Genomic DNA, 15,833 nt, shown 5'->3' with positions numbered 1-15,833 from the left:
AGACACTTAACGACAATTGCTTCAACCCAGTGGTCACTAATGGGTTGTCCAAATTATCAGCCATACATAAAAAAAATGAAAAAAATCCCCCGAAAAATAATTACCCACAAAGTAACATACATGGTAACTCGTAAGCTGGCACGAGGTGTTAAACCCGTGTTATGACGACTGTCGTTTTCCGGCCACGCGAGGATAAAGTAAGTTACATTACATTCAAGGTGGAAGAAGTTGGGTCACCGCTTCACTGAACTTTCTTATCCCATTGAGTAGTAAACAAAGAATCTTTCAGAAAATTATTAAACCGTATCCTCACGACTCCCACAGACCGTTGTTTTTTGTTTAAAATACGATCTGGATATTTAAATATTGTGTGCTAAAGGTGTCCTATCTTCCCCCAACCTACTATATGAACTATGTCGAATACTATTTTAATTTTGCCGTGGTCTATACTAAAACACGGTTCAGGTAAATATCAAAAACACTGATAACAAAAGCAGTTTTGAAGATAAATACTTTCATTTTTAACGGCGTCGTAACTGGTTTCTATAATCGACGGCGATGTACGGATACTGATTGGAGTATAGCGTATAGGCCTATCGCGTGATGTATTGAATATAGTGTGATCTAATGCGGTATAGGTCAAAATTGGGCGAAAATTTTCCAATTATTTCCGATTGAACTATTTTTGGATTGTATGTTATTACTCACTTCTATATCGAAGAATAAACCCTTTGTGTTGAACACTGTCATCGGAAATGAACTTAATCTCCGGATCACCAATTCCTTCTTTTTCGAATGTTTTTGAAGCATCTCTATTTTGTTGCAAGGAACAAAATTTTTCCGCTTCTTCGTCAGGAAACTTTATACTGCAGGTATAATGGACTCATTAGTTTAGTATAGTAGGGTGGGGGAAGATGGGACACCTTTCCATTCTATTTTCTCGACCGATTTGGTAGTAAACAAAGAACATTCAGACAATTCTAAAACTGTATCATCACGACTCTCATATACACCGTTGTTAATTGTTTAAAACACGATCAGGATATTTGGATATTATGAAGTTGTCCCATCTCCCCCCACCCTACTCTATATAATAAAGGAAAATGATAAAAACTTGTTTATCCTCACGGGGTGTGGTACAAACAATAGTTATGGCACGGGCGTTCTACTTCATATACATATCTTGCGCCCGCTTACTAGTTACCACTTATGTAACGTTGATATAACACGGATGTTATATATAAAAATATATTTATACACTTCGTGTGCCGATGTAGATACGTCATGTTTAGTTTGAATGAATAAATAAATGTAACATTTTATCCTCCCATTGTCAGGCAATGCCAGTTGATGTTATAACATGGGTGTTTTATAGGAACCGTCGTTAGATTTATCAACATAAACAATTAAAAAGTTCGTTTTACCCTTGAATCCAGGTCGCCATTTTGTTTAAAATGCGGCGTTCTAAATCTTGATGTGAGTGCTCAAACCGCTGGGCTAAGTCGATTTTATAACACGGAGAGCATATATAGTAGAATAAGTAGATCTCTATGAATAAAGTTACACACACCTGACGTAGTCATACGAACACGACCCTTCTCTGTCCTCTTCGATATCCAGCATCTCAAACACGAAGAAGACTTCATCTTTTTCTCTCGCCTCAGTATTCCATATGCAGTTTGCTTCATTAGCATAATCGTCAGGATACGCAGGGTGCGTGACGTTGCCGGATATTCCAGGTAGCGTTCCTCCGCAAGCGAGGCAACATGGTAGTAGACGCACTATAATGTGGGTGGTAGTGTTTATATATAATAGGTTGGGGACGGTGGGACATCTTTCATTCTATTTTCTCGACTCATTTGGTAGTAAGCAAAGAACATTCAAAGAATTATAAAACCGTATCCTCACGACTCCCACAGACCGTGTTAATTGTTTAAAACACGATCAAGATATTTGGATATTATGTGCCAAAATCCCGCCGTACTATATACTGATAATAACGTTTTTTTTTTTTAATCTAAGCAGTAGACCATACTAAAAAGAATGGAAGTGATAACCGTATAACGGTTTGCTTTCAGTAAGCATTTTACACAAGTGAAGGTTTTGCTACTGTTTTAAGTTAGTTTTAAACCAATAAAACTTTGATTGTCGTTTTGTTGCAATATCTATCTTGTCATTAGACTCTTATGCATTATATTTGCTAGTATTTTCGAAAGCAAATAAAAAAAAGCATGAACAAAATGGTAGACTACAAACAGGCAATGGTACGGTAAAAAAAAAAAGAACGAAAGCAAATGTTTTAGCACAGTATAGTAAAATAAACCAAAATACTCACGTAAGATAAAATAGACTAGAAATCGCTTCATTTTTCAAGTTTACAACTAAACCGGAAATTTCTAATAGATCTAAGCGAGTACATAACTATGCTTTGTACGGTTTGAAGCACATAACCAGTCGTGGCATAAGTGGAATTAATTATCCTTTTATTTAATTTACGGCGGATCGATACTTTTTTGAATGGTATCTACTTCAGTCAAGTGTTTATGCATACCAAAAGCCAATGACCTCAGAAATATTAAAGCATAATAACCATGTTCAATCGAAATAAAACTTATTTTTTTATTGTTTGTATATTTACAAACAAGGCCGATTCATTGTGGCACAATAATGGTTGGCACGCATGCCCAGAAGTAACTAGTTCAAGGCTCGTCGCTGCTACCATTGTGGGCGTATGTTTTTTTGGGCAAGACGACAAATGCTCGTACCCGGTGGTAAAACTTTACTCGGCAACAGATACACGATATTAATGTCGTCTATAGTATACAATAATACTTCAGTTGGGTTGAAAAAGCAAGAACGACAGTCGAATGCTTTGGTTAGAAGGCGAACGGTTGGTGGAGAGATATAGGCCTACATGAACGGGCGAGAGTTTATGTTAGCAGTTGTCCCTTTAAATAGACTTCTCGAGCTAATTTAGGACTAAATTGGAAATCGGTAACAACAATTAAAGTTCAACATTTCCTATATATATGCTTTCCTCTGTTCCAATTTACTTTTGCCAAAGGTTTTGTAAATCTCGCTGCATTCTATGTATAAATACAGGATGGTAGTAGTTTTTTATGAGATGTTAACTATCCATCTGATTAGTTTTAATGTCTTAAACAACAATAGTTTATGCATCTCCGCACAAACGTGCCCAATTATAGGCTTTAAGTCTTGTAATTTTTTTTGAGACTTGGCTTGTTAAGTGTCGAAATCACCGTAAATGAATCGACGACAGGAAATACACTGCGTACTAATTTACACGTAGCTAAAAAAATACTGAAGGTTATAACAGACTTAGCAAGGCGTACTAGTTCAGTATACTGTGGTTATAGGTTATATATTGTAGCATTAGTTGTAAATAATTGATTAAAATATAACGAGGTCACGATTGTTATGCAATTCCTTATTAGCGCTTTCGGCATGAAACATTAATTCAATGGTTGAGGTTCACATTTCCTTAAATAAACATTCAATCGTAAAGTTTGTTCGGCAATTTTAAGTGGCAGCCTAGGTATCAATTATCGATATTTTAAGTGGAAATAGAAAGGAACCCTAACTTCAGTTTGGTGGGACATTTATCTTAAATTAAAATTTTGTTCGTTGTTGTAATTAGCTTTGTGTCAGCTTTTTTGTTCATAATGGTATATGCTTATGTTATGTCTACGTGTGATATAGTTCGCTCTCTGTCGATGCTATATCTTATAAATCGTGTACCCGCCTTTTTGATACAATTTAAAGCTGTCAGCTTTAAACACAGTTATGTTATAATATACCTGATTGAAAAGTTTGACTTTTAGGGAGATAATACTTTTTCACAGTTTCTCACCATTTTTGTGCCCATTTATTTATGGTTTATACAGCAGTATAGATTAACAATGATTTGTGCGTAGATTTTTTACCATTTAGTGAATTTAAGCATATTTTGGGTCGAAAACTGTAAATATTGTGGGTTCTGGTGTAGATATGATTCCAACCTTGGTTTGCATCTGTAAACGTGATATCTACTTATTTTCCATGACAGGAAGCATCAGTTTATATTTAACACAAAAATGTGACACCTGATTTTCACTGATTTGAAGACATTTCTTGTCTTCCCATTTATTATGGAATTAACAAGACGCAATATTATCTGTACTCTGTTCTCGTTGACTTAAAATCTAATGGTTTGTTTCCAATGCTATTTGACGTTTTAGTTGAAAGTCATAACTTGTTGCAACTGGAAAAGATATTTAAACGTATTGTGGCCCTTTTTAGTGTGTATAAGCTGTAGTAATTTTCACGCTTTTGGTTGTCTTTTACCTATGTGACTGGTCGTTGCAAATCCAATGCAGTTGGGTGAATTAATGAGTTGTGTTTGCGAACATGCAAGACATTTAGGGTAGAAACGATTCTTCTAAAAACCTCCAAATAATTTTATATCACTTGTACTTAAACTGTATATTAGTATTCTATTCTATGCGGGTGAGGTCCCATAGCGTGTCATGCCATGGGTCCTATGATTAGGAGCAGGTCTGGCCCATTACCCCAGCATATTGGCATTAAGATTTTAGAAACTATTGAAAGTAGTGTTTTGAACTTATGTTGCAGGCAAATTTTACTTTTAATAATTAATGTGTGATAATCATGTACTTGTTTGTATTAAATGACTTTTGGTTGCATGTTTATCTATTCATTATTCATAAGCATTTATATGCGGAACTACGTTGTTAAATATTATCAATGTTGTAATGTAGAGTGTTTTTGGCTTATCCAGAATTGTCCAATGTTTAGTAGATGCAACTTTATGTTATATTTTATTATTACCCTTGTATCATACAATTTCCAGAAAGTTTTGTGTGTTTCCTTTAAGTCTAGGCCCCTTTCATGATTTAGAAGAAACACATATGAAAAACCATTGATAATCAATATTAGCCTAATAATTACAACTAAATATAAGAAAAATCAAGACATTCACACAACACATTGTTTCAGCACATTTTCAAACTAAAATTTGAAACAATAATTTCTGCACAAAAATAAGGTCTGAGTCCTATACACATTACAGTTAAAAAGCCAAGATTTGTTACAAAGCATATATATATATGTATGTATAAAGTGTTGTATTAAAGGATTATGTAAAACAAGGCTATAAGTTTTAAGGTTGTCAATCAAAATGGTGTTGATTAATTCACTGCCATAAATTTGCATTAAGGTACCTTTGACTTTAACCTTATGAAGAGCTTAAGTAATAAATCATAATCACTCTAGCAAGTTGCCATAAACACCATACAATAGGTACTTTTGTCAGAGCTATTAGATATGGGCTTTCTAAACTTCTAAACCTTATTTATACCAGAATGTACTATGCTTGTTTTACTTGTATTTTGTAATCTGATCCTTTTATGTGTTACTAACATCACATAGGTATTGTCTGTTATCTGGAATATCTGGTTTAAGTTTGGTATTTCTTTTGTTAAACTGCTGATTTATTTTTAGGGATGCACATTACAGAATAATTAGGTATTCTAGGATATCCTAGAATACTTTATTTCGAATCTAGAATTCCGAATCTAGAATTTCGAATCTTTTTATGTTTATAGGAAAAAGAAATTTTACCCACAAAAGTCAGTTTATTGACCCTTTCATAGCAGCCTTGTTTGGTCATGAGCTGTAAAATGATCAAAAATTGTACTATTGGGTAGTTTTTGCGTCATGAAACGTATAGCAGGCTATGAAAAGACGTTACGAAACGTTTACTCTCGAAAGTCCCACAAACACAAAAATATTTTTTTTCAAAATTAATAAGTTTCAAAAATTGTTACTATAGTTTATGAGATGACGTGTAATGACGTCATTAAACAGAATACCGAATCCCGTAATAAGATTCGAATACAAAAGGATTCGAATCTCATGGATTCGAAATTCTGTAATGTGCATCCCTATTTATTTTAAAAGGAAAAATGGCCCAATGACTTAGTTAAACACTGATCATTAAATTCAACATATTACAGTACTGTTCTATGGCAAAATTCCTATAGGTAATTGGTACATAGTTTGTAAGTGAGTTATAATGTATTAATAGCCTACTTAAATATTTCATTATGTGGTATAAAGGTTCTATGTTTAGACAGTCTATTCATTAGAAGTAGAAGTGCAACACTAGAAAGAAAACTAATACCTTAAAAATTTTTGTACCTATTTAAACTAGAGATATTACAGTATTACCCTAAATATTGTAACTAAATAGAAGTAAATGTTATTATTAAAAAATCCATTTGTAGTTTATTTCACAACCATGATTCGTGTTAATACAATCATGAATTCATGAAACAACAGATCATAAAATTTACTATAAAAAACACTAATGTTTCAATCATGTGCATAGATATATGTGTCACCATTAGCATTATTTTTTACTTGCACTTCTCGTTTTGTGTTTTGATTTACTGTCACCATGTCACGTCAGTGAAAGAGTCATTTAATTCTTTGTCAACAGTAATATCATTCACAGATCGAATACACTGTGTAAAATTAACATGTTTTTTTGAAATTCACTAACAAAATGTCCATATTTCAATAATAGGATACCTTTTACTGTTTTCTTTGATTACAGTAACGAAGATTAAAAAATAGTTAAAACAAGAAGACATGATATATATAATTAATTAATAATATAGCGACAAAACCACAGATGCTAAAATATGCTTATTTACAGTTAGATGCGTGGTATGTATCTTTGTTCTTTACTTTACAAATGAATTGTCCATAATATATATATATATATCAGACTATAATATCTTAATCTCCTGATCGTGTTTAAAAAATTATCAACAGTCCAAGGAAACGGTTTTATAATTCTCTGATTTTTTTTGTTTACTACATCTTCCCCCACCCTACTCTATAATATTTTAAGTTTATTTATCCACAGATGTGTAAAGGTAGCCTAAAATTATGTGAGTTTTAAATTATGTAAATTTTGCTATTTCTAACTGCCGCGTGATCTGAGCCATGGCAAAATCCGGTGACAAATCAAATGGTTCTGGATACACGGCACCTACAGAGGATGGCTTGGTGTCACACTTTCAACTGGCACCAGCCACGACAACTAACAATGCATTTAAGATGGAAAGTTTAAAAGATTCATCAAATACAATTTCAATGTAGGTATAACTTTAGAACTTTTAACAGGGCCATATTTGGCCCATTACTCCAAACCTTTAATGCTTACAGACTGAGATTACATTAAAAGTTTATTCACTTTATGCCTGGTAGCAGAAGTAACAGAATAGACATTGTATCTTTTAGATCAAGTACACATGGTCAACCATATCCGAAGAAAAAGGGTGGATTTGTGATCACGAGCGTTAAAGATAACGTCGATGGGGATGAGAGTGCTGACGACCTGGACGAATCTCACACGTCATACTCGGACATCTCGTACTCAAGGACGACTGATGTTGATCATGATCCTGAAAGCTCTGCATCGGAAGACACCTTAAATATGACGATACAGGACCCGCATCATCAACCCACTTTAACTGCTGCACCTACAGCTACAAGTGTTAATAAGAATGTTAAGCTTTCTAATTCATCTTATACACAGGTACTTCTAATTAACTTTAATTCTAGTGAGTGTCTGACTTACATTTTGGGTCACCTGGTAATGGCATGTCATAGATAGGCTCTTAGCCTGTTACTAATATAAATGTAATATTTATATATATATATAATATATGTATATATATATATATTATGGTCTATTTTTTACAAATCGAATTTTAATTCAACAGAGTATTTGTAATATTTAGATGAAAGAATCTACATCTGAAGTTATTGAGAGTCAAGCAAGTGTCGATGTCGAATTTCCTTCCGAGTTACCTCATGATCAAGCTGTAGTTAAGGTAAACTACTTCTGTTGGTAACTGTAATCAATTCTGGGAATCTGACCCGATCTGGTGCTTATAGAGTTAAACGATTCTTGTGTAAAGAAACACAGTAAGGATCTGGTGCTACGAAATACGTAACAAACAAAAATCAAGTCCAGCAAATTGTATAAAAGGCGTAGTGCCGTAGTATATATATATATCTTATTATATACAATTTGCTGGACTACCTATGTTGTTAGTTGCCTAGTAGTTAGTTTGCTACCATGTTAATTTACAGTTCAATGTTTATCTGAAGGTTTAAAGTCCATAATTAGAGCCACCATTGATCTTAAACACAAATAAATAGGACTAGAATTGATATGATAATTTTAAAGTAAAAAAAAACTATTTTCAAAAAAAGCGCTTGTTTTAAAATTAGAAATTTTACTGGTTGTGTTTAAACGAATTCATCACGAAAAAAATTCTTTATTGTTTCTTGTTTTTCTGATCATAAATCTTAGCACCAAGCAGCAAGAAATTTAGAGATTTTTTTCATATAAAGTATGCTCTATTTTCCCTTTCTATACAATTTTTTATATATAAAATATGCCTGATTTTCTTTTTTTTTAAATACAGGATGGAAATCTAAAGACGGGAACTTTATTAAAACCTGGTGCTGCAGGTGAACAGACTGGTGGACCAACTTTACCTCATCAACAGCCAGCATTACCCACCCCTATTTCCACTAAAAGCGCAAATAAAGATACAAAAGTAGTTACCACTGTACAAAGCACAACTATCTTACCCAATGGAAACATAGTCACAAGTGGAACAAATGTTACCGGTCAAAATAAACCGACCACCACAGCAGCTCCCACAAAAACCCTAGCCTCAAGAGTATATAAAGTCGTAAAACGCGACACGCAGCAGCCTGTAAAGCGGGAAAGATCACGATGGTCGTATTTTGACTACGCTGACTCCCAGTCTGCCAATATAGGTTTTGTTTCGCACTCTACAAGCGATACAAGGTTGAACTATCACGACCAGCATTCGCACCACTCGAATAGTGCTTTATTGGTCTCCATGTCCGCAACGTCAATGCCATCCAGCTCGAGCTCGTACAGTCTCCAGCACTCAGACAGTGCGTCATCCATCCAGCGAGACCCATATACCACAGCTACACCAATTAATCATCCCAACACTGTCCAACACTCTGCGAGTGCTTCGTCCATAAATCAAGAACATGAGTCGCGGATTTTGCAACGGTTAGTCTCCGCAGACAATGTTGACGACAGAAGACAGAGCTTGGAAGAAAGGTTTGTAATTAAGACATTAACTTAGATCATATGCTACATATATAAGTCTTGAAGAAGAGACAAATTAGGACATAAATCTAAAATATATGTTGTGTGTTTATAAAGGAATATTACTTAGTTTGGTATGATATATATTATATATATTTTTTATAACACGATTGTCTCATTCATTTAGGTATGTAGGACCTGCTTAAAATTACCACATATGTAACTTCTTTTTTCTCTTTGGCTGACACTCTGGATAACCCATTAGGGAGTTAAAAGCATATACATTGTCTAGCCAAAATATGTTCACATTAAAACTAAGTTTAGACTCAAGCAGTCCCTCCAGCCATAGTGCCACGACAGCAACAACGTTAAGTTCAAGGGCACAGTCAGTATTTCAAAACCTCCCAACAACTGAGTTGGAGATAGGGCTGACGTTGGTTGTAAATGAAACATAACACGGCTATGACTCCCATACTGTGTCACTGATTAAATTTATTTCTCAGTAATTCATTTCTTCATACATTATGAATGTTATGTGCTACTGTCTCACAGTATTCCAAGAAGTTGTGGTTAACCGTGAAAGAATCTTTCCGGCGAATTAATTGTCGGCCCTATACCATCACAAAAACAAAAACACTGAAAGATTTCTTTAAACTTACAATGCATATGCTACACCCCAGTGGCAACAACATATAGTAGTGTGGGATAAAACTGGACACCTTGTCTTTCTATATTCTTGCCCATGTTGTAGTAAACAAAGAACATTCATAGAATTGTAAAACCTTTTTTTCACAACTCCCATAGACAAGTGTTAATTGTTTAAAACGTGATCAGGATATTTGGATATTATGTGCTAAAGGTGTCCTGTCTTTCGACCCTACTATATTGTAAGATATGTTTAAGTTTGATTACTCATGAACATGTATTACAGGAGTTCTGAAGTATCAGAGCACGATGCGATTAAGAATGTTATTCAATCTTATGTCGATTTATCAACCTCTGTGGACCCCACATCTGAAGATGAAAGGTAAATTCAACATTATTTCGATATAATATATGCTGTGTTGGATTTATGTAATTCCCAATACACAAATTACCGATGTTAAAAATACCAACAAAATTGAAAATTAAAAAAAATGAAAATATAAACTTTAACGGCAATTGCTCCAACACAGTGGTCCTTATAATAGGGTGTCCAAATTTTCAGCCATTCATCACAAAATGGAAAAAAATACCAAGAATGTAATTACCTACAAAGTAACTTACATGGTACCTCGTAAACAGACAGAATTTAAATGAAAAAATTGGATTTGTATACCGGTGTTCAACTTAAGAAAAACCAATGTACAGTGTACACCATTATAAAAAATTGCTTCTGTTCTCTTTGAGTTAGTATCTTATTTTAAAGTTCATATACTTTTTCTTTTCATGAATTTTTTCAGTTTGACTTCTCATTCATATTCTTACTTTATCTTCTTTCTTTGAATAGAAGTTTCATTTCTTCCATCTCTGCTATTTCTCTTCAATTTATTCTGTAAGTTTCACCTACTTTAAGAGCGTTGTTGATGTGTTTATGAGTTATATCATGAATGCGTTTTGATACCTTATACCCACATGGTGTATTGATACATCTCATGCTGTTGAGTAACACCATGAATATTTCCTAATAGTAATACACTATGCATATTTATTTAAGACTTAGAAGCCATACACCTCATGCACAGTACTGGCTATGTCATATTATAACATGTTTTGCTTACTATACATAAAACACAATATAATGTATTCAATTCACTCATTGCGCCTAATTTTTAATACGTTTTGCCGGCAAAAGCATGAGCATTTTTTTGTATGCATAACTTTATAAAACTTTATTAAAAGAAAAAGATCACCCACAAAGTCACGTTCATGGTAACTCGTAAGACGGCACGAGGTGTATCGAACAGAACACCCTTGTTTAACGACTGTCGTTTTCCACCAAATCTTATGTTATACACAGGTGTCTACGTGTCTTTATATACACTATACTCAACTGGTGTGTTCATACACCACATGCATTAAATTACATTATAACATCACTATTTCTTAACATGCTGTTATGCATACATTGTATATATATACAAATACTTCCTTTTGAGTTACACTGTGGGTGTCTTCTTAAATATCCTTTTGGTATCAAATTTCAACTCAAATGACAGAACAATCTTGTGTACTGTAATACTCATTTCTATATATTATATATATTCTAGGCCATATTTGTATGTTTAGTAATGACATGGTAATCTTTGTATACTGTAATTTACATCTTAAATATAGCATAGGTCGTAGTATATATATATATAAACTGATGCTATATTTATATGTTTAGTGCTTCATCAAGAAGTGTTAGAATTGACAACAAGATAGAAGCAGCCATGGTAGGATACTAAAATTGTAATGATATCTTTTTCTATAAAAGTACTCTTGTTATTCTGCAACTATTTTTGGCAGGCATTTTACATTTTCTAAGAAATGCACTTATGTCATCAAAATTCCTGAATTGTTTTTTTTTAAATTAATGTTTTTTCTGCCAATCGTGCATATATAATGTTGGGATAAGGGGCTAACGTTGGCCTAAATCCCAACCCCAATGGCAGATCTTGCTATAGAACCTTATCCATACAGAATTAAATATACACGAATTCCTGCCTACCCTGCCACCCAATGTTTGGCTTTTAACTATTTACCAACTCCCAGGATCTAGTTAAGAAACACTTAATGCTGGCTGTCAGGGATGAAGTTGACGAACTAAAAGACAAAATTGTCGAATTGCAAGATGACAACTTTAAAATGAAACTTGAAAACGAAACTCTGAAAGGAATTTTGACACCGGAACAGTTCAATATTGCCCAGCAGAAAATTTCTAGCAAGGTATTTTGTTTATAATAAAAGCAAGTTATATAATATTAAAGATGTTTTAAACCCAGGGACGATAATTTTATAAAATTCCATTTTTTTCTCAAATGTAATATAAATTTTGTCATTTTTTATTTTTTTTCTTCTTTAAAGAAATATTTTATAGAAAAATTGATTTTACAATTTTGGGAAAATTACATTTTACATCTAGAGAAAAATCTTTTATTAAACCAATCTAATTTTAGGTTAAAAATCGCTCATTTCTCAAACACCCCGCTCAAGCTACGACGTTACAGGTATATATATTTTAATTTAATCTCATAATAGGAAATATGCATGTAACTAGCTTTAATATATGATTTTATTTATTTTAGGTTTTTAAAAAGGTTTAGTTACAACTTTTAACTCCCTGGCTTTGCTACCAATATTACATAACTTAAATTTTATTTGATGACTAGGTTTATTTGCTTTCTCCAGTTAAATAATGGAATGGAATGTAATATAGCTTACTTTATCCTTGTGTGGCCGGAAAACGTTAGTCGTTATAACACAGGTGTTCTGTTTCATACAAGTTACCACGTATGTAACTTTGTAGGTATTTTTTTTTCTTTTTGGCTGACAATTCAGAGAACCCATTACCGACCACTGGGTTGGAGCAATTCGGTATGTTTCTAGACCTGATGTAATGAAATTACCCACAAAGTTATATACATGGTAACATGTAAGCTGGCACGAGGTGTATAAAACAGAACACCCGTGTTATAACGACTGTCTTTTTTTCTGGCCATGCGGGATAAAGCAAGTTACATTCATCCATTCATAAGTAATATTGCATATACAGGAGGTGTATGAAACAGAACACCCGTGTTGTAACGACTGTCTATTTTTCTGGCCACGCGAGGATAAAGCAAGTTACATTTATTCATTCATTCATTAGTAATATTATGTATACAGCAGGGAAGTAATGCTACTTCTGGGCTGGTGACTCCTGTACAAAGTGTTCCCTCTGAATTATTCTTACATGACAACACACTATTGCAAGGTATATTCAGTTAACATAATTTAAAAATGAATTTGTCAAAAAAATGTTGAATTACATTATTTCTGTAACTTTTAGAAATATTTAAAAAAAATTAGTATATGTATAAATTTAAAGTTACAACTTTGGTGATAATTTTTAAAACAATTTAATTTCCCTAAAGTTTACCCAATTATTTTTATGTAATCTTATAACATTTTTGTTGCCACCATATTAAATGTCATTCAGTGACTGTATGAAAAACTATTGCAGTCATTTGATATTGTAGTCATTTAAATGCAACAGCCACGCTTTTTAACTGACACTCTTTCCACACTTTTTATCCATAGTGTGTTTTAACAACTGTTATTTTGTTTTGATTTCCTTCTCTTCATTCTTTAATTAATATGATCTTCGCTATCGTTTTCGAAGAGTAATAAGAATTATGTATGTTATGTTACATAAATTTAAACGTTTTGTTTCAGGAAATACACCAACTCAGCACCCAACCAATATTTCATTATTATCACAACCTGTATTGGTATGTCATATTTTTACACATCTGTATCAGTTTTAAACTATATTAAATATTGTTTCTTACTTCTGCCTCCAGGCATATTGAAATATAGTATTTTTCAGTTTTTCTAGTATACAAAAGGTTAATTTTAATGAAACGTTTCTTCTCTCATTGGGCAAAACTTCGTTAGAATTTTACTCTGGCACAGTGGTTATCACGCCTGCCTCTAACCCAGAGGTTACAGGTTCAAAGTTGCTACTATTGTTGGCATGCGTGCCCCCCAAATAAAAGCCACAAAGTTACATACATGGTAACTTATAAGCAGCACAAGGTGTATGCAACAAAACACCTGTGTTGTAACGACTGTCGTTACCCTGCCATGTAAGGATAAAGTAAGCAATTACATTCAAACACATTCATATTATTTATATTTAAACACATTCCTACTATTGTTCATCGACCCTAATGTGTTTTACCAGAACTCTGGCGTAGCAACAAACTCTCAGCATATGATGAACGCACAGTTGCAGCAAAACGCTCAACCTTTATTCCAGCAAACAATACACGGACAACCAGTGGTCTCCCCCGTCAATTCTAACGGTCACCCAGTCATGCAGCACCCCACGCAACAAAACCAAATTCCCCAGCAAGTATTCCTGCAACAAAATTATCCCCAACAAGTTGGACCCCACCATAGCACCAACACGCAGCAACACCAAGGTTTAACGAGCCAACCCCTGCACTTCCCAAACCCCACGTACCCCCAGGCCAACCCACTGGGGCAGCAACCATCTTACACATTGCAAAGCACGGGATTGCCACGTCAATCTACAGTACCAAACATTCTACCACGGCAACTTGCACCTGGTACTGTTCTAAACCCACCCTACCACACCCAGCCTGCTTTAGTAAATACACCCACAACCACTGAGTTTGATCAAACCAGTGATGGTACTGTGGACACGCGGACTCCATTATCTTAGTATAACTTCACACTGGTGTGCATAGGCGCCATACTAAGGGTGGCGTGGTAGGCAGGCACACCCCAAAATTTTTTTCACTGCTTTAATCTGTAAAGATTGGCATCAAATTTGTTTTAAAAGATCACACACCCAACTATTTCTGCCTCCCCTGCATTCTAAAAAGTTTGGTGCCTATGCTGGTGTGTATATTGTCATTGCTTCTCACTACAAAGTTCCCTACAATAATGAATATTTAAGTCTGTCCATGTTAGAACAAAAGGCCGCTAAATTCATCCAGTATTTGGTAAATAGTGAAAAACCATCAAGTAAAGCGACCTTTTTATAATTTTATCCATGTTTTATTGTTGTACGCCCTATAAGACATTGGTTGAGAATTCCCTAACACACCATGTGTGGTGCTGATCATGACACACGGCTATTTAAAGTTCTGTTTTAACGCTTTTCGTTTGCAAATGGCTACCAAGTACAAATGTTCACCTTTGCTAGCCACATTGTATTTTCAACTGCTCACTACCACTGCATGGACCTCACGCGATGTTTTATTTCTTATTCAGTGGCCACATTTGTGAAAACTGAGTAATATTATGTGCGAAACGCCCAAATGCATTATATATTATTGTTCAAAAATATATAGACGTTTACGCCGCCTGCTAATTAAGTTTTTTATCTTCTCATGCACAAGAAAGATGAAAGGGTAAAGTTCAAATAGTAGAGCGAGGATAATTTATTTTTCTTGTCTCATTTGATAGTAAATAAAGAACACTCAAAGAGGTATAAATTCGTATTAATACGACTCCCATAAACCATTGTTAGTTGTTCAAAACACGATGAAGATATTTGGATAGTATATGCTAAAGGTGTACCATCTTACCCCACAGTACTATAGAAGACAATATAGTTTGGTATTATTTTCTGCAGATGAATAATTGAAATGAAGTGGGATTGAATGAAACAAAGCCTTCTTAACGTATGTCATAATTAACGAAAACGAAGATTATAAGCAACGGTCAAATTTACGGTTGTTCTACCATTTGACAATGCACACTTCTTCTTTATACATCATTTTATACTGGCATGTGCCCGTTCATTACAGCCATGCTCTCTTGTTTAGTTTACGTTTATCGCAATTTACGAACACGGATCTATTAATTTAGAATGCGTCCTTGCACAACTTAATTTGAAATCACTTTATAATGGTAATTCGGCATTCTTAGAGCTTTTTGGAGG

The 15,833-nt window shown here is 34.0% G+C and overlaps 2 protein-coding genes across 4 annotated transcripts in view; one reads left to right on the top strand and one right to left on the bottom strand.

Annotated features, from left to right (window-relative positions):
- The window catches only part of LOC104265851, a 12,841-nt gene extending 10,397 nt beyond the window's left edge, over nucleotides 1-2,444 (bottom strand). The window contains exons 1-3 of one of the 2 annotated variants that reach the window (XM_026835169.1): nucleotides 2,336-2,444; nucleotides 1,571-1,781; nucleotides 709-866 (exon numbers count right to left, since the gene is read on the bottom strand). In XM_026835169.1, coding sequence (XP_026690970.1) covers nucleotides 709-866; nucleotides 1,571-1,781; nucleotides 2,336-2,366 — 400 coding nt within the window. In that variant the 5' untranslated portion in view covers nucleotides 2,367-2,444. The remainder of the gene's footprint in view (nucleotides 1-708; nucleotides 867-1,570; nucleotides 1,782-2,335) is intronic. The other variant, XM_018812383.2, reaches the window with a different exon arrangement.
- Nucleotides 2,445-6,950: 4,506 nt separating this feature from the next.
- tsc22 (TSC22 protein) lies at nucleotides 6,951-15,257 on the top strand. Of its 2 annotated transcripts, none has more exons than XM_018812343.2 (11): nucleotides 6,951-7,184; nucleotides 7,330-7,627; nucleotides 7,833-7,925; nucleotides 8,526-9,205; nucleotides 10,125-10,220; nucleotides 11,562-11,610; nucleotides 11,930-12,103; nucleotides 12,334-12,384; nucleotides 13,046-13,130; nucleotides 13,592-13,647; nucleotides 14,103-15,257. In XM_018812343.2, exons 1-11 carry the CDS (start codon nucleotides 7,033-7,035, stop codon nucleotides 14,604-14,606), a joined length of 2,238 nt encoding a protein of 745 aa, XP_018667888.1. In that variant the 5' UTR covers nucleotides 6,951-7,032; the 3' UTR covers nucleotides 14,607-15,257.
- Nucleotides 15,258-15,833: the final 576 nt, after the last annotated feature.

Source organism: Ciona intestinalis, chromosome 7 (assembly GCF_000224145.3).
Source record: "Ciona intestinalis chromosome 7, KH, whole genome shotgun sequence".
NCBI lineage: Eukaryota > Metazoa > Chordata > Ascidiacea > Phlebobranchia > Cionidae > Ciona > Ciona intestinalis.
The sequence above is the reverse complement of the archived record's forward strand: the minus strand, read 5'-3'. Positions and strand labels throughout refer to the sequence as shown.

Excerpts from the sequence above, each read along its gene's own strand:
- tsc22 (XM_018812343.2), top strand. The coding sequence starts at position 7,033 with ATGGCAAAATCCGGTGACAAATCAAATGGTTCTGGATACACGGCACCT. Across the intron at positions 7,628-7,832 it reads CTAATTCATCTTATACACAG|ATGAAAGAATCTACATCTGA; the intron begins GTACTTCTAATT and ends TGTAATATTTAG. Across the intron at positions 13,131-13,591 it reads TGACAACACACTATTGCAAG|GAAATACACCAACTCAGCAC; the intron begins GTATATTCAGTT and ends GTTTTGTTTCAG.